This window comes from Phaethon aethereus (assembly GCF_964289735.1).
Source record: "Phaethon aethereus genome assembly, chromosome: 11".
Taxonomy (NCBI): Eukaryota; Metazoa; Chordata; class Aves; order Phaethontiformes; family Phaethontidae; genus Phaethon; species Phaethon aethereus.
The window spans coordinates 19850937-19868428 of record NC_138587.1 but is presented as its reverse complement, the minus strand read 5'-3'; the positions used below and the strand labels follow the sequence as shown (position 1 = coordinate 19868428).

At 57.6% G+C, this 17492-nt stretch overlaps 1 protein-coding gene across 1 annotated transcript in view; it reads right to left on the bottom strand.

The window, feature by feature from the left end:
- BSN (bassoon presynaptic cytomatrix protein) overlaps positions 1-17492 on the bottom strand; it is a gene marked incomplete at both ends in the record, with an annotated part of 87609 nt that overhangs the window by 12549 nt on the left and 57568 nt on the right. Inside the window, one exon of the mRNA XM_082004711.1 lies at positions 432-866. Within this exon, the coding sequence (XP_081860837.1) occupies positions 432-866 (435 nt within the window). The remainder of the gene's footprint in view (positions 1-431; positions 867-17492) is intronic.

The following is a 17492-nucleotide window of genomic DNA, read 5'->3' as shown; positions in this document are numbered from 1 at the left end:
CGTGTTGTGAAATGAGTTTTCCGTTTAACAGCAAATTCGACTGCCCTTATATTGTTTTAAAACAAATCCAAAGGCCAAAGCTGACCTGACCTATTGCTTTAAGCCCAAACTGATGTAACTGTAACGAAGAGAAGGCAAATACTTTCTATACCTTCTATATACCTTCACAGGCTCTACAGCACGCTGTTGTAGAGCCTGTGAAGCTCCTACGTGGTTTGGAAGTGCCGAGACAGCAGCTTTTTCAGCTCACCCTTTCCCAAAAGGCCATTTCCCGAGGCAAACGGCCTCAGTGACACAGCCTCTGCTCCGACTCGGAATAACCCCGTTTCTGAGCACGGCCGCCGGCGGAGGCACGGCTCAGCGCCATGACAGCCTGGGGCGGGGTGCGGTCCCCGGGGATGCTCGGAGCTGGATGCACCCTGAGAGCTCACCTCCTGCTCCTTCACCTGCGTCGCCTCGGGGGGTGCCCGGCTCTCCTTGCTCTCCGTCTCCGGTTTGGGGGTCACGCTCTTCCCCTTCGGCACGGCGCTCTCAGGAGTTCTGGAAGGCTCCGGGGCAGCTTTGGGCAGCGGCTTTTCCTCCGCCGGCGCCGGGGGCTTCTTCTCTGCCGGGGCAGGGCTCGGGGTCCTGCTCTGTTCAGCAGCCCGGAGGCTCCTTGCAGGCGAGGGCTGCCGCTCGGGCGGTGCTGCCGGCTCGGTGGGCGCCGGCACGGGCGCTCTCTGCTGCTGGCCGGCAGCTGGTGGTGGGTGCCGCGGGGAGCCGGTGGGCGGTTGCTTTGGGGCAGGCAGCGGCATCGGGGCAGGGTCGCCGAGGCTGCCTTCAAGCAGCCGCTGAGTTTGGCAGTTCAAGCACAGCCATTCGTTCTTCTGCAAAACAGAGAAAGGAAACGTTCAGTTCGGACTCCGGGAGCCTCATCCCAGGCTGATGAGGGACCTCACCGAGAAGTTCAGCTGGCGGGACACGCGGTGATGGTGCAAAGGACTCAGCCCACCCCAACCAAATCACCGGCTTCGGAGAGGTCAGGCGGTGAGCAGGCACGTACCGAAACACCGGCGTGGTCTGCGGAGGGGCTCACGCGGCGCTGGAGCCGTACCCTACAAACCATCTAGGAGAAGAGACCGACCATCCAGCTTAAACCTACCCCTGCCCTCGTCCAGACCTCAGTGACGTTCAGTCAGAGGGACCATGGCTGCGACAGAGGGGTTTCAAACTCTCCCCACGACACCTCAGCATCACTGGCTCTTTTCATCTCCAGTCCTGCCGGTATTTCGGTTTTAAATTAAATTAAACAACAAAGGCAGATGGCTGCCATAGCTTAACACTTCTCAGGCTCCATACAGTTTCTTTCTCACTCTGATTTGTTTTCCTCAGTACAATAAAGGTTTAATAGCATAATCATAATACCTAAGGATCTTTTTTTCTAGTTTATCAGAAAATACTGGGTACACAAGTACGCAAAAATTTCCCAAAGATATTACCCAAAGTACACGCTGTGCGGGAAAAGAACAAGACAATCTCGTCTAGTGAAATTCTCAGCAAGAGCTGTCATTTTATGGCCTGGAAAAAGCAGCTTGCAAGCAGGGCTGTGAGCGGCAGAGAGCCCGCAGGGCTATGGCAGGGGCTCTGCGTTAAGAGATCAGAAGCACTTTCCCCCCCGGGTCGTCCGCGGGCTATTTTTACCCACCCAGCAATGTCCAGGAATAGGGGCCTGACATTTCCTTCCCTTTCGATGTTTCATCGTCTTAAATCTTTTCGGTTTTGCTGCTAACAGCCCAATATGCTCCAAGTCCTTTCCCCAGACTCCTCTTTTGCTGATCGCTTGCTCCCGAAGCTCGGGGTGGCCAACCCCGGGGGCGGCTGGCCCCAGAGGAGCTGTCACGCCACTATGGAGGTGGTCTTGGTCTTCAGCTGGACCAGCTTGGGACCGGGGGGCTGCAAGCCAGCTGTGTCTCCTGGGGCCACAGAGGCCATGGTCTCCACATAGAAGATGAGGTTCACCAAAATGGCCTTGAGGAAATGGCCTCAAGCTGCACCAGGGCAGGCTTAGATTGAATATTAGGAAAAATGTCTTCACCGAAAGGGTTGTCAAGCACTGGAACAGGCTGCCCAGGGAAGTGGTCGAGTCACCGACCCTGGGGGTATTTAAAAGACGCGTAGACGTGGCGCTTAGGGACATGGTTTAGTGGTGGGCTTGGCGGTGTTAGGTCAATGGTTGGACTTGATGATCTCAAGGGTCTTTTCCAACCTGCGTGATGCCATTCTACAACTCTAAACCCCACACCCATGAGACGGCAGCAGCGTAACGGGCTTGGCGCCGGCAGCCAACATCCAGGATGTTTTGATGAGAAGCTGGAGGTGCTTTGCAGCCCGTGGTAGCCAGGAGAGCTTCCCCACGGACACTTCTCCGCTCAGGCACCAATCTGGACCAGGAGCAGCCACGCAGGCCATGCTCTCTGGGGAGCAGAGGGGCAGGAGGGCTGCTTCTGCGGGGAAGAGGCAGACGTGCAACGTCCTCCCTCCCACCCCCACCACCCCGCAGTGGCCCCTGCTCTTCACACAAACACCTTCAGAATATATTAGGGCTTCAGAGGGCCATGAGACAAAATCCCTTTCAGCACGGTAATATTTAATTATTGCTTAATCAAACAGAAAGTCTAATTAAGGGGCAAGTGCAGCCTATTGTATCTTAATGATTGCATTTGTCTTCTTTTATTTCAGAACTCGCTCTCGTCCCTGTGCCTCTGAATCAGATCTCCTCGCCCCGCTCTGCTGTGTAATTATTTCAGACTGCAGGAGGAGATGCGACTCCGTGACACAAATTGAATCTCTGCCTCATGGAAATACGCAGCCTTTCATTTTTCTTTCAGGAATCCCATTTTTCTTCGCCAGAGCTCCCCCCGCGATGCTAGAAGCGAAGGGGAGACGCGATGCAGAGGGGACGGGCTGACTGTGCCAGGGCAGAGCTCAGCTTAGCTCCTGCCCATCCCTCTCTGCCACGCCATCGTGCCAGCTCCCAGCTTGGCACTGCAGGAACCAGAGAAGATCAGCCCACGTTGAACAACCCAGCCTGCCCCAGCCAGGCCCTTAACACACTCCCCGAGTGGGTCATTGCCCGGGCTCGGGATGTCCCACCCTACCGGACCTCTGGACGAGGGGATGGGCACAGCTGCTTTTGCCCTTCCAGGGCAAAATTCAAGCCAAGGATGACCATGGAAGGCCAACACTGGCCACCGAGTGCCAGCTGTGGACGCTGAGTGCCAGTCAAGTCTCATCCAAGGAGGTGGCTCCTGTGCCCGTGGAGAGGCAGGAGTCACACATGCTCTGGCCAGTGCCCTGCTGGGACAACCACTGTGGCAGGACACCCTTCGGAAGGTGTAGTCTCCCACATCAGCGCACTCCTTTCATCTAGCTTTGCCTGGGTACAGATGTGGGTGCTTTGCAAGAGCAGAGGTTCAGGGCGGACGTTAGGAAAAGCCCCTTTGCTGAGGCAGTGGTGCAGCCCGGGACAGTCATCGTGGGGTCTCCGTCCTTGGAGGGCGTTCAAGACTTTGCTAGACAAAGTCCCTCGTGTCGGTGGCTGCCCTGCTCTGCATGGGAGGCTGCACTGGAGACCCCACGCTCCCCCACCAGCACCTCCCCGAGTCCATGGAGGCAAGGTTCACCACCATGGCGCAAGGTAGGCGTCAGCGCAGAGACCCTGCTGGTGTCACCTCATCAGGATGAGGCTTAGGGGTCCTCCAAGAGCAGGCGAGCACAGGACTGACCCGTGCCACAGGGATCCGATGGCTCCGCAGATTGGTCTGAGCATCCTCCCTCAGGTTGCTCCCAGCGGTGGCTCCGCAGCCATCCCTTTTGGCAGCTGCCCCGGTTTGGGTGGCTCGCCCCGCCACCCCGCTCACACAGATGTGACAGCTCGGCTAGTCATGGAACCGCACCGGGGAGCAGATAAGGGAATGATCTCTGGTAAAAATAGCCCTGCCAAAACGATGGTGGAGCTCTGCTCCGAAATGCCCCTTGCCTTTCACAGAAAGGCACGGGTACGGAGGGAAGGCAGAAACGAGGAGCTGGCCCTCAGCCTTCGCCAGCAGTGAGAGGTGCCAGCCGAGCCCCAGGAGATATCCAAGGCGAGATACTGGCATATATTGAGTTTGCATTTTCCCTTCCTGGCTTTTCTTTCAGCACCTCTGGGGTCTCCCGTGCCGGGGCGACCCCGCCAACAGTCCAGCACCCCGCGATTTTAGTCTGCACCCCCATGGAAAATCACTATGCGGTTACAGCCTGGGACGGCAGAAAACCAGGGAAGGGGGAACTGAATTTTCCTGAGCTGTGGGACAGCCCTCAGCCCCGTCAGCAGCCAGTGCCGGCACGGAGCCGCGCGTGCAGCCTGTGCCGCAGCAGCCAGCGCGGTGTTTGCCATCGCATCCCGGCACTCGCTGCAGCGAGCACCGCCGGCAGCAGGAGCTGCAAGCCACCCGGCTCCTGTACCCACGTGGCGGGGGGGGGCACCAAATCCTGCCCGCGGCAGCTGTGGGGAGATGGAGGCAAGCCAAGCCGCCCGCGCCCAGCGGGAACGTCTCTTGCAAACCTCTCCCAGCTCTCGGTCCCCATCCTTAAGAGACCTCTGCAGCCCCAGACAAACGACCCGTCCCTCTCCTGCGGCTCCTCAGCGTTAGCAGCCTGCCATTCGGTTATCCCGCAGCCCCTCTGCTCCCCCGCCGAGGGATCGGCTCTGGAGCAGCTTCCCCGTACGAGCAACGTGGCCACGGGCCCTTCCCGGCTAACACGGCCAACGGGATTAAGCTGCCCCTGAGCAAAATGCAAACATTCGACGACCGGCCGATTTGCTAACAGCTTGTAAATCCCCATCAAGATTAAGCAGACCCCACGGAGATAATAATAATTAGGTTGCATTTAGTGCTTTGCACGTCCAAACCGTCGGATGCCCAGGAAGTCAGGGTGCCCCTCGCCGGGGCGGTAAGCGGGTAAGGAGCTTAGGGCAAAGGCACCGCGGCGCCTGTCTGAGTCTCTGTGCTTAAAGATGCCGGAAACCTTGGTCCCGATCAGGATGGGGCTTGCTCGACGCCGAGGTTTGCCGCCTTAGGACGCACCGCGGCGGTGGGCACGGAGGGTTGAACCGCGCAGAGCACAGGCGACGGGGAGCCGGCGCCAATGAAGACCGCGGCACGCAAGGAAGACCAACAACGCACGGGCAACGCCGCCGGGATGCAGAGCGGGCTCCAGGCGGAGGAAAGCATCAATAATTGAAGAGAGGGATGAAACCAAAGCGCGCCTGAGATGCCGTCTTAAACGAAGAGGCGCTGGCACGGCGGGGCGCTGGCAAACCAGCCAGCCGGGCAGGCAGGGGGGCGAGGGTGCCGGGGGCTGCCCAGCCCAGCCGGGTTATATCAGCTTACACCCCCGGGAGGGTCACTGCCCTGGCCCCACGGGCCCCCAGCCTTCCTCGCCCCCAAACCACTGGGATTTGCAGAGGGGTTGTGGAAAAAGGAGGTTTCTGGAGAGAGAAACGATGCTCCTGTGGTCACGAGGAGCCGGTGCAGGGCAGCGGCCCCGGCCAGTGACCGAGAGCGGGCGGCTTCATTCAAGGCATCACATCCGAGTGGTAACGACTACCCCAGTTTTTAACCACGCGCCACGCGAGCGGCACTGGGAAACGCAGGACGCGGCCACAATTCCCGCAGGCTCCGCCGACGGGGCGGCGACTGCCGTGCCGAGGGCTGCCCGCGCTCCCTCCCGGGGGCCGAGGCAGGATTCGCAGCAGCCCGGCTGGCAGGGGAGCACCCCGGGGCGATACGCGGGGACGGGGCCTGGGGCTGGCGTGCGTCGGGGGTCTGCGTGCGTGGGGGGCGCGCCCGGCTGCCCCCCGAGCTCTGGCACCCGCTGGCAAGTGGCCACAGCCGCGCTCGCCAGCCTCCGCCGAGTTTTACCCTGCAATTGTTCTAATTTACTAATGGGCGACAACAAAACTGTAATTAACTAAAATTAGAAGTCTTCCCGCGTAATTTTGGTCAACATTACCGCCTGGCAAATTAATTAAATGCTGAACCCCCCAGGGCCGCTGGTTGGGTTTTTTTTTAACGACGGAGCCAGCGAGCTTCAGCATCGCAGTTGCACATGTACCCACCGTTCAGCAGCCCGGAGGTCTGAGAGCCTCGGCGGGAGCTGGCGGTGCCAGAGGCTTCCCAGGCTTCCCCGGAGGCTTCCCGGCTTCCCCGGCTAGCTCCTCGCTGCCAGTCCCACCGTCCCCGTCACCGCCGAGACCCTTGCTGCAACCTCTCCAGCTGCTGGGAGATGCACGGCCATGGTCTTCATCCAAGCACAAACCCCTCCCCGCAATATCATCCCTAGGACTCTGCCCGGTTATTTATGTTCTAGGGCATTATTTTACACAATCAAAATGGTATCTATTAAAATACCAGGACAAAAATCTGTACAAAATAAGATAAGCAGCATGAGGTAGAAGTATCTCGCGAGCCAGATCTCCTCTCCCAGCATTAAATGCGGCAAGCCTCACAAGAATATTTCATTTATTTGCTGACAAGTACTGTGCAGGGCTCATCACTGTGACAGATGGGTGCCTGGAAAATATGGAAAACACTTCTGGTATCTGAATCAAGATCCAAATTAACAAGAAGAACCTCATGAAAGCACTTCTCAAGCACTCCTCTCAGCCCTGCTTGCAGGAAACCTCCAGTTTAGCAGGACCCCTGACACCCAGGCACGTCCTACGCAGCCCCCCGCGGCAGCAACGGGGCCATCTCCCTGCATGAGCCCACCTCCCAAGCGCTCAGCGGCCTCGTGCCAAGAGCACCGCAGTTCCGTCCATACCGGGGACGGGTTCTCGCACAGTTTCAAAGGAAAGAGACCAAGCCGTGCCTGATCGCTGGGTGCCCGGGCTGTTTCAGACCCACCCGGGACAGTGCCTGGGGTCTGCTGGGCAGGTGCCCTTCCCTCCCCTCGGCAAAGACGCTCTCTTGGCCAGCAATGAGCCGCTCCCGGGCTCATTCATTTCGCTCCCCGAGGCTCTCTCCCCCTTGGCTTCAGCCCAGGCTCCCAGCTGAAGCCTCCTGAACCGCCCCAAATCACCCTCCTGCGGCCGGAGGCACCGCGTGCCTCTGCCAAACCCCTTCGGCTGAGCTGCTGCAGCTTTAGGAGGCGCAGGGGGAGCGTGCCGGCCCGTGCCAAACCGGCGCTTCTCCGGGATGCTCGCCTGCGGAGATGCACATCACAGCCCCGACCACAGCCCGTTCACAAAGGGCATCTTCAAGCGCGCGTGCCGTCAGGGAATAACCGCGGCCCTGGTTTTACCTCCACCCCGGCCCTCGTCTCTCCCGGGAGGCTGAAGCAGTGATGGGATTTGAGACGAGGGAGAGGAAACGTGCCGCGACGGCGGAAGTGCCAGCGATCAGGAGGCGCGATGGAGCAAACGCAGGAGATGCTGGTCGGAGCCGCGCCTGCGGTGGGAAGAGGCTGGCGAGGATTCGGGCGGCCGTGGCACCAGGAGGGGACCGAGAGCAAGGGGGATGCGGAGGCAGGCAGGGGCGGCCCTGGGGACGGGCAGGGCTGGCTGCGCGCGGCCGGCGGTGCACGCACGCGTGTTCGCACGCTGCCGCGGGACAGCCGCCTCCGGGACGGGGCAGAAAGCACAGCATGTGCTCTTGCCCTGATCGTGCCTTTTTTCCCTTAAAAACACCCTCAAAATCCGGCATGTGCGTGCTGCTTCTGAAGTTTATGCACGCATATATACATATATAGATATAAAAAAAAATCTGCAAATAAAAAAGGAGCGCTAAACGCAACTCTCAAACGCCGTCCAGCGGAGCAGGTCGTGTTCCTGGAGCCCCGCTGGCTGCGTGCTGACGCCTGCCCAGCTCAGGGGGCTCGGGGGGCTGGCGGGCACCCCGGGGAGCCGCTCCGCATCTTCCCCGCTGCCCGGCGGGAGGCTGCTGCAGGCGGCACGGCAAAGAGCCAGCACTCCCCCAGCGCAAAGCCGCGGGCTCCCGGCACCGTCCGCGGGGAAGGGCAGCGAGGGGACCGCGCAGACATCCCGCGGCCGAGTTTCCTTGGCTGCCGGCTGCTCCACACTGATTGACTTCATTGCCATCGAGTGGGCAGGTATTAGTGCAACCAGGGTTCACTCATTGGCCCAGCTGAAAACCACCACAGTGATTTCAATCCCTTGCTGAATATAGCATTTGACTAAGCAACCCAGCGATGTGTTTTCCAGCATCAGCCTATTCTTATCCGTTCCCGTGGCCTCTCTCCGGCTGGTGGAGCCGACAGTCCCTCCCCAGCTCTATTTTAGATGTGTGCGAAGTATCGGTGGCCTTCACACCGCGATAATGTGATTAAAGGCGGCGCGGGGTAATGAGCTCGCCGGGATGAGCTCTGCGTCCCGGGGCTCGTTTTCTGCCTCCCATCTGCTCCGCTCCATCCCTCTCCCTTCTCTGTGCTGGGACCTCTCCCGACTGAAAAAAAAAAAAGACACAGAAAGAGAAGCTGCACATGACGGCCGAGCGCTGGCGCTGCCGCCAGCCATGCCGGGAGCGAAGGGAAGCATGCGGGCAGCCGCAGGGCAGCCGCCGTGCCTGGCACCAACGCTCCCTCCCCTCGCACCCAGCTGCCGGCCAAAACTGTTCCCACGGCACCCAGGAGCATCCCCCTTCCTCGGCTCTCCCTTCCCCTTTCCCCTGTGCATGCCTCATGCCGGGGATGTTTTTCCTCCCGGCCGTAGTAGGGATGCACCGGCCCCCCAGGACGCAGCCCGGGGGCGAGGGAAGCAGCACCCGAGGCGCTCGCAGCCTCCCGCCCCGCGGGTCGACACGTCGCATCTCCAGCGCAGGATCATTCCAGCTGAAAGTCTTCGACCGATGGGTAATAGCAACGCTCCTCTCCGCTCGCGCTAGAGGAACGGCTGTGCTCTTGCCAAGTCCAGCTCATCCCACCGCAGCAGCCGACGGCCGGGCCGGCGAACGCCGCCACGGGCCCCAGGAGAGCCGCAAACATGGTTTCCGCCGGCACGGCCAGGCTGAAGTCCCCGTGGCCTCTCGCCCAGCTGCAAACCCCAGCAGCCGTGCGGAGACCTGCGGAAAAGCGATGGGCTTTTCGGGGTGCTGACCCGTGGACATGGGCGTACGCTGCTCTGCTGCCTCCTGAGCTGCCCCAGGGCTCCCAGCAAGGGCCCTGCACCTTGATTGACTCAGTGCCAAGGGGCCAGTTGGCCAACCTTTTTGGATCATTTGGCTAGGACCCCAGAATAAAGTCTCCTGCCCCGGCTCCGGCCTCCAGCTGAAGCCCCCCCGGCCAGCAGCTCCCGGCAGAGCCCAGCTCCGGAGGATCTCAGCACCCGCACCCTTGTGCGGCCGAAGCCATGAGCCAGGCTCCCCCAGCTCGTCTCTGCCCCCCCGACCATCTTCCACCACCTCCAAAATTGGGGCAGCTGCTGTGGCAGGAAGTACCTCCTGTATTTTCAGAGCTTAAATAAAAATCTTTTCGAATGGCCAGAATGGTTCTAACTCAAAGGATTGAAACTATTTTGCAATCAAGGAAGCATATTTCCAAACCAGCCCGATTGCGAGAGCCTGGGTGCTGTGTGGGCTGTGTGAAGGGGCTGCTAAAAAAGGGTACACAGCTGTCCAAAATTTGGAAACTGGTGCTTTTGCAGAATATATATAGACATCCCTCCCCACTCAACATATTTCCTTCCAGTTCATTAGATAAAAAAAAAAAGCAACCCACATTTTAAAAAATCAGTCGGGTATTGAGGAGAGCACTTCGATGCTTTTGGCTTGCCTAAAAGCCACGGGACCAATTCCCAGGGCTGCGGGCGAGCATCCAGTGCCCTCGGAATGGTCTGTTGAGCATCAGAGCATTGGTGTCACTGCCACGCTTCTGCAGTAGTGCAGACACCCAGCAATAACCCAGCCACCGTCGGGAACGGGAAGCAGAGACGCCAGCACCCAGCACGGCAACGGCGGTGGAGACGAACGCAAGCGGGTTTGCCTCGAGATGGCGAGGAGGCGAGACGTGGAGGCCAACCACCCCTAGGCAGGACGTGGGACATCCTCTACGTTACTGTTTGAAGAAGAGACTAGTTTTGGGGCCAGACGTGACCACCAGAAATGCCCATCTGACCCAACAAGTTCCCCACCTTCTGCACCGGGTCACCCCTCAGCACTTTGGTTCAGAGAAAATAGACCCTTCATTTCACATGGTTGCCACCGCTGGGCAGCAGCTTTGATACTCATTGATCTCCGTTGTTTTTTCCAATTGGGATGTGCTCCTTCTTTTCCCGGCCATTGGCTACCACCACGCACCTTCTGCTACCTTAGCCATTACCCACTGTCCCCTTCTGCAGTGAGAGGGAGGAGACAAAAGTGCCCCTGGTCTTGGAGAGACTGAAGACGGAGCATCTTTCCAAAGAAGTGGGAGAAATGACACAACCAGGCACCCGAGGGTGCCATCCTGGGAGGAAACGCATGAGCGCGGCGCTGCGTATTTAAGAAAAAGGAAAATCACAAAGAGGAGGAACAAGAGAGCAAGTCTCAACACTGAAAGTGCTTTTCGTTCTCCTTTTCACTGAGCCTTACTATTTCTCTCTGTTTTATCCCGGAGAAAGAGATAAATTAACTACCAGCTCAGTTCCGAGAGACTGGATCCAAATGGATGAAGAATTAAGAAGATTTTCTGTTCACAATAGAATCCAGCAAACAGTATTAAAGTGGCAGAGGGTTTGGTCTGGTTTTCAAAGATTAGCTGTGGCTGTCCCAGGGACGACAAGCTCGGTTTTTCCCATTTTGCTCCAACGCGACGTTTATAAAGCTGTCTGGATCATTTACAGTCGCTACAGACCAGACTGAGATGACCATCATTTAACCACGTAGAAGAGAGGGATGTGGCTCTTGTCCTCTACCGTGTCCCAGCTCCCCGCCCCCTCTCACCCACACACAGACCAGTTGCTCCCAGTGCACCCTCCACCCGAGGACCGCGCCGGGTTGCTGTTCCAGTGCTGCCGGCGATGCGCCCGCTGAGAAACCACGTCTTCTCAGCAAGCCCCGCCGCTAACACCACGACGCAGCTCCGCACCCAGCACTAAAACCCACCAGCACAGAGGCAGGAGTCCGTTTTTCCCTTACCGATGAAGAAGTAATATATATTGTTCATTTTTGTTTGAATCGATCCGGCCGCGCATTGCAATTTACTCCGTGATGTAGTCCTCCTTAACGCGATTTATCAGCCCGCCAGCCAGCCTTATCTTTAACAGCCCCCATTATCGGGATGTATTTCTCAGCCAAGGTTAAGAGCAGCTGGAGGATCTCCAAACGCTGGCTGCATTTTAAAATTCCTGCAGTAAACACCCAGGAGACGTATGCGGGGTCCGGCGGAGCCCGCACCCTGGTCACCGCGGATCCCAGCTCCCTTCGGTGCGCTGGCACGGTGTGGGTGCAAGGCGTTTCTCGTGGCCGCGCTGCTACTCCACACGTACCTTTAACGAAACAACCGCGTCTCTTCAGGAGCCCTTTGAACCTGCATGCGGAAGATTTCAAGTTTGCAGCAAAATAATGCTTGCAAAGAGAGACCTGGCCAAACTCTGCAGAAAACAAATGCAATACTCCATTCATTTTTCCAACAGAATGGAAAAAATTCAAGAAAAGTTAAGTTTATCAGAGTCTTATTTAATCAAAACCTTGGTTTTTCATAGGCACTAGTGTTGATTAAAATATCCAGCCATCCAACTAGCAATTTTCTGCATCTGATAAAAGCAGATTCAAGCTGTCTGATTGCTCTCTCTTAAATTGCAAAGAGCCCCAAGTGTCTATCAGGCAGGAGCCACTCGCTTCCAAACCAGAAGAAAATCTGCATCTTCAAGAGCTTCAGCTTCCTTCCCATTATGAGCTGTTCAGTCCCCAGTCCCCTTGTCCCCAAACCAGCCTGGCAGCAGAAAATGGGGTTTTTGAACCAATTTCATGATCGTGATGGATCGTTTTCAAAGCGTGTTGGGGAGCCATCAGTTACAGGGCTTGGAAGCTGAGGACATCACAAACCGATGTCCTGCAGTACCCGCCCAGTCATGCAGTGCTTTCAAAACTTTAAAAAATAATTATAATATTTTCCCGGGTGACAACCCTACATCAGCAGAGACCAAAACCCCCACGTGGAAGCGGCTGAGGGTACTCGGGGCTCCACCGCTGAGATCTACCCAGTCCACCTTCCCATGCTGGGTAGATGCACCACCGGAGGAGACATCCACTCCCAGTTGTCCTCAGCTCTCCCAGGCCCTGCCAGAGAGCAGGAGGTCACCTCCGGGCTTTCCTGGCTGTTTAGCGCTTGGAAAATAGGATGCCAAAGGCCAAGGGCTTCACCTTTGGGTGGCGAGCAGCCCGTGCTGCACAGACACAGGCAGACGTCTCAGGGTAACCCATGACCCCCACCCCCCCGATTTCAGCCCTTTGCCTTCATCTCTTTCTCCACCCTGTTCTGCTTCTATTTCTACGGCCTCTGCCAGGATTTTTGCCCTGAAATACAAGTATCCCTAGAGAAACTGGAAGCTTTGGTTCCTGTGGGCAATGCTGTTTGACCCCGTTCAATGACTGCTGCTTCAAAAAAGCCCATAATACCCTGTTCCAGGCTTCAAGATTGTGAGTCCCGATTTCAGCAGCAGAAATATTTTAATTAAATGAACTACCTTTATGGAATAAATCAAGCGATAAGCTTGAAAAATTAACGCTCGTAATCTTTCATGCTTCTGTGCAGGTCAATAAACTATTACAGTAAAAGGCTGGGAAACGTTCTAGAAACAATGGAGACGGATGAGCCATTTTACTCCCCAAATTAGACACATCAGCACCTTTCCACACTCGTGCCTTGCACACCCTCTCCCGTCCCCTCGCCCGCTGCCCAGAGCAAAGCTGGGGCAGCACAGCCGGCATCTCCCACCCACGCGGGTCCATCTCCCAGCCCTCCCCCTTGGGAGGGCATCCCTGGCCTCACCGCTGTGCTCAGCCCGTGCCATTCCCGACTCCACCAAAACGCCCAAAATCTGGACTGTAAGGGCACACTTGGGAACACTACAGCGGGGGTACAGCGGTGGATCCAATACAATTACATGATCTTCAAGGCTTATTTTAAAACTTAAGCTTGTTTTCAGAGAACCCTTTATTTTAAAAATAGCTGATAGCCCCCCTCCAGCTGCCACACGGTGATTTGATGGTGACCCTGACCTGGATGGATGTTCCCACCAGCAGTGCCAGGTCTCTCTGCAACCGGGAGGTAGGAACTGGCTACCAGGGTGGAAGAGCTGAGATTTTCCATCTCGAAAGTAAATGCAGCGAGAATGAAGCGAAAAAGCCAAAAGAAAATTAAACAGCGAAGTCCACGTACAATGGTTACTTAAAAAAAAAAAATTTAAAAAATCACGTGAATCTTTGCTCAGTTTAAAACGCATCTGTGAAGGCATTTCCTTCCCCAGCTGCCCTTTTTGCACCGGCAGAGAGACGCCCGTGGGACCTCTTGGCTCCCAGAAGCCATGGGAGGAACCACCTCATGCAGTTCGGGGCCGCTCCAGAAACCTGCTCCTTTGAAGGCTGGCACCACTCCTCTGACTTCCAGCCTGAAGAAAAACCCAGATTTGTCAAAAACGTTGCTGCCTAGCTCTAGCTTGCTCCTCTTCTCCTGACGGCCTATTTGCTCTCGGCAAACAGATGACTGTCGGTCATACCTTGCAGCTCCGAGGAAATCGGGAGGTTATGTAAAGATGGGGATTTCACAGCTCCTTTGCAGATGGCAAGTCCTTTCGGCGCAGGGCGGGGGTTCGTTGCCGGCGGCCGGTGGGATCTGCTGCCGCAGCCCCCTCGCCCCAGCCTGCCAAAGCCGGGGAGTTGCCGGGGTGGCACCCAGCCACGCTCACCCCGGGCGGTCCAGCTCCAGAGCCTGGATGTGGCCCCAGCTAGGACAGAATCAAACCCATAGCACAGGTCCTATCCTTATACCCACATTCACGCTTTCAGGGGTTATTCCCAACCCGATACCTCATTTCTTTGCTGAACTAGAGAGTTTTTTGAGAATACTTGTTCTCCGAGCCAACCAAACCCCACTGAAATCAATGCTTTTCTGCTTCAACAGCCTTGGGAACCAGGTGCTCTTTGTGCTCCAAACAATTTAAAATACCCTAACCAAGAAAAAAAAACCCAGACCAAACTCGTGTCAGAGATCAGCGACTGCCTGCTAGTTATCTCCCAGTCACAGCACAAATAAGGGCCAAAAGCTTCTAGCTGTGGCATGGGAAAACACGAAGCTTTCAAAGATACAATATAAAGGTCCGGAAGCACATCTCTAAATTAAAAAAAGCCTTCTTATCATGCCCAAAGGTGTCTCCGTTTTCCCCAAATCCTCCCTCTGGGTTCCAGCATTTTGTTGTACTCTTTGCTTCAAGTGACTCAGGGCAACGAGGCCTCCAAGCTAACTCTGCAAAACGCCTTCTCCCCGCTTCCCAACCTCGTCTTTCTTCTTGGCTTTGTGTTGTGGGAAACATAAAAGCCGATGCAGCGCCTCGCTCTGCCGCGCCACGTCTGCTGCAGGGCACCCAGCGACACCCATCCCACCCCATCCTGGGCATTCGCGTCGTCAGGTGCAAAGGGGCTCTCAGAAAATCTACCTTTGAGATGTTTCATCATGCCAAGGAAGAGGGTGGTGAAGGTGGTCCTGTGTCCATTCCCCTCTGGTCACTCCTCTGCAAGGAGAGCACGGGACACGGCGTTGAGGGATGAGAAAGGCGTGAAGGACTTACGGTCTCTTAAGGTTCATTTCCTTCAACTCGCTAACATTTGGGCAGCTGGTCTCAGCAAATCATCACCTGCCCCAGGCGCGGGGTGAGCATCTCCAGGGCAGGGAGCCAAGACCCTTGCAAGGAGTCACCCTCGGCGGGTACCGCTCTCTCCATCGGTGTGGAGAGGTGCCGCTGCCGCCGGCGCAGCCTGGGTACCGGACCCCTAAAACCAGAGGAGACAAACCCTAACCTCAGCGGCAGCGCGTTTTGACGGTGGCGGCCGGGATGAGCTCAGGGGTTCACCGGTGGGGGGACCTACAGCCACAGAGAGCAGAGACGGGGAGAAGCCCGCCCCGGTTTCCAAACACCGCTCGGCAGGGACAGCTGGCGTCGGCTCAGCACGGCGAGGCGCGAACAGAACTGAAATAATCCTCAGCCAAGGGAGGCAGAGCCCTCGCCGAGGCCGCCAGCCCTGGCGAGAAGGTGCCTCAGCCCCACCGCCTCCGGCCCGTGGGGCTGGGGCGCGCCGGGACCCTCCCCCGGTGCCGCCGCGGGTCTCTGCGCGGCTGAGCCCCGACCTCGCGCCGGGCTGCGGCCCAGGATCTGCCCTGCCCGAAAGGCAGGGGATGCTCCGGGGAGCACCCCGGTGCTTCCTCCTCTCTGAGCCCCCGCAGCGCTGGGGACCGGGACGGCGGCACGAGCGAGCAGCCCAGCAGCGCCAGGCCTGTGCTCGGACGCCGGGGTACGTTGAAAAGATGGGTTTAACCCCCACCCGCCCCGCGGCGGCCCCAGGCCCGCGCCCCGCCAGCCCGGCCGCCGTCTCGCTCGGGGCGACGGTGCCAGAGGCTCCGCACGGCAGACACCGTCCGCGCGGGGCCCGATGAGACCCGCAAGGCCTGAGCCTCCCCGGCTCAGGCGGGGCAGGGAAGAGGAGCCCGGGGTGACCACCGCCTCCTCCTTCCGGATCTCGGCCTGCGCCTCGCCCTCCGTCACAGAAAAGGCGGCTCCAGCACCCGCGCCTTCAAAACGTTTCTCGGCCAAATGCCCTGGAAAGTTGTTTAAGTTGCAAAGCGTTACCCGGGGCTTTCACACCAGGTTCTCTATGAGCGGAAACGATTTGCTTTGTCGGGAATGGTTTCCCGGAGCTCCCAAATGGCTTTTTGTATCAGCTCTAGGAACAGCCTCAGAAGGGAAAAGCGTTTCTCCTGGGCGGTGAGCGGAGCACCGTGCCGTGCCTCTGCACCCCCCTTCCAGCCGATTTCTTTGGGCTACACCAAGAAATTAGGTGATTTTTAACAGTAAGTTTCATATCGCCTTTTCCTGGCACGAGAGGCTCCCCGGGCCGGGCTTCGCAGGCTGCTCTTCCCCATCTTGTGCCCAAAGTGCAGGCGGGGCGATGTTTTGCTCTTGGCCCCCCGGCATCACCCTCGCCAGGAATTTCGGCTCCCCCGCGCCGAACACAGGGATGCCGGCGGGGGTAGAAACCAACCACCGCTCAGTTCGCCAACAACCTCTCCCCTACCCAAAAGGAGGACTCTTTGACGCAGAGAGAAGGTGATAGTGTTCCCTTTAACAGGTTGCTTACTTATAATTGCTCATTTTGCACGCTTTCTAGAAGATCTCTCTTCTCTAGGTGCCGTTTCCAAGCTACATATTTAGAAACTCTTGGCAAAGTACAAAGCAATAAATAACTTTGGATGTGCTTTTCCGAGAGGGCAGGCACATCGGCTCCCGCTCGCAGGAGCGAAGCAGTCTCCCGAGGGTACAGCAAAGCTCTTTACCTTCTTCAAACGTTCACTTTGTGTCCCATTCCTCATCCTGTTTCTCACGCCTAGCTGGCATCGCCTTTAAAATGCGGAAAGGTGCCGGCACTCCCTCCGCGCCTGTGCTGGGGGACGGAGACATTTCCCAGCCACAGCCTGATCTAGCCAAATTAGGGAGAAAAGGATAATGGGGTAAAATCAAGGAGCTCCAGAAAAGGTATTCTAGCAAATTACCAAATAACTCTACAGCTAATTCGGATGCGACAAAACCTTGACTCCGCCCTTTCACCAGTCCGCGGTGCACCGAACGCCAAAGGAGGATGTTACCCAAATGTGCCCTCGTTAGCACGTGGCATTGCTGGCAAAGCCTAAGGCACTGCCGTGGGGGGAGCCGGAGGGGACGGCCACGTTTCGGCCCCAGGGAAGGCGGGACGTGCTGGTGCCCCGGGCGCAGCTGTGCCTACGTGGCCATTGCAGGCGCCAGCAACATGGCTCCGCGCTCAGCCCAGCTCCCGGCGGCGCTCCCCGGGCACGGCCACGAGACGGACGGCGGGGCCGGGGAGCGGCCGACGCACCGTGCGTGAAACGCCCTTGCCCCAGCACCGCAGCGGAGCTGTCACCGCCGTCTCGGTGCCAGAAGTAACGGGTAGGAAAAGCAGAGACAAGAGGAGAGATGGGGACTCCCCCAGCCCCAAATGGGGGCACTGGCTTGCAAGTCACCAAGCACCACGACACGCAGCTGGGCAAGGCGTTCCACCCGCTCGCCGGAGCGATGGGATAAAAATCGAAGATGGAAAAGAGTGTGATCAACGCAGGATCAGGCACGAGCGCCTACGTTAATGTCTTGGCTTACAATTGCAATCACTGACGTTAATAACTGCACCTCCTTGCTAATCCCTCCCATTATTACTTCCCATTATTGGAAAGGAGCTGGTTTGCAGCCTTGC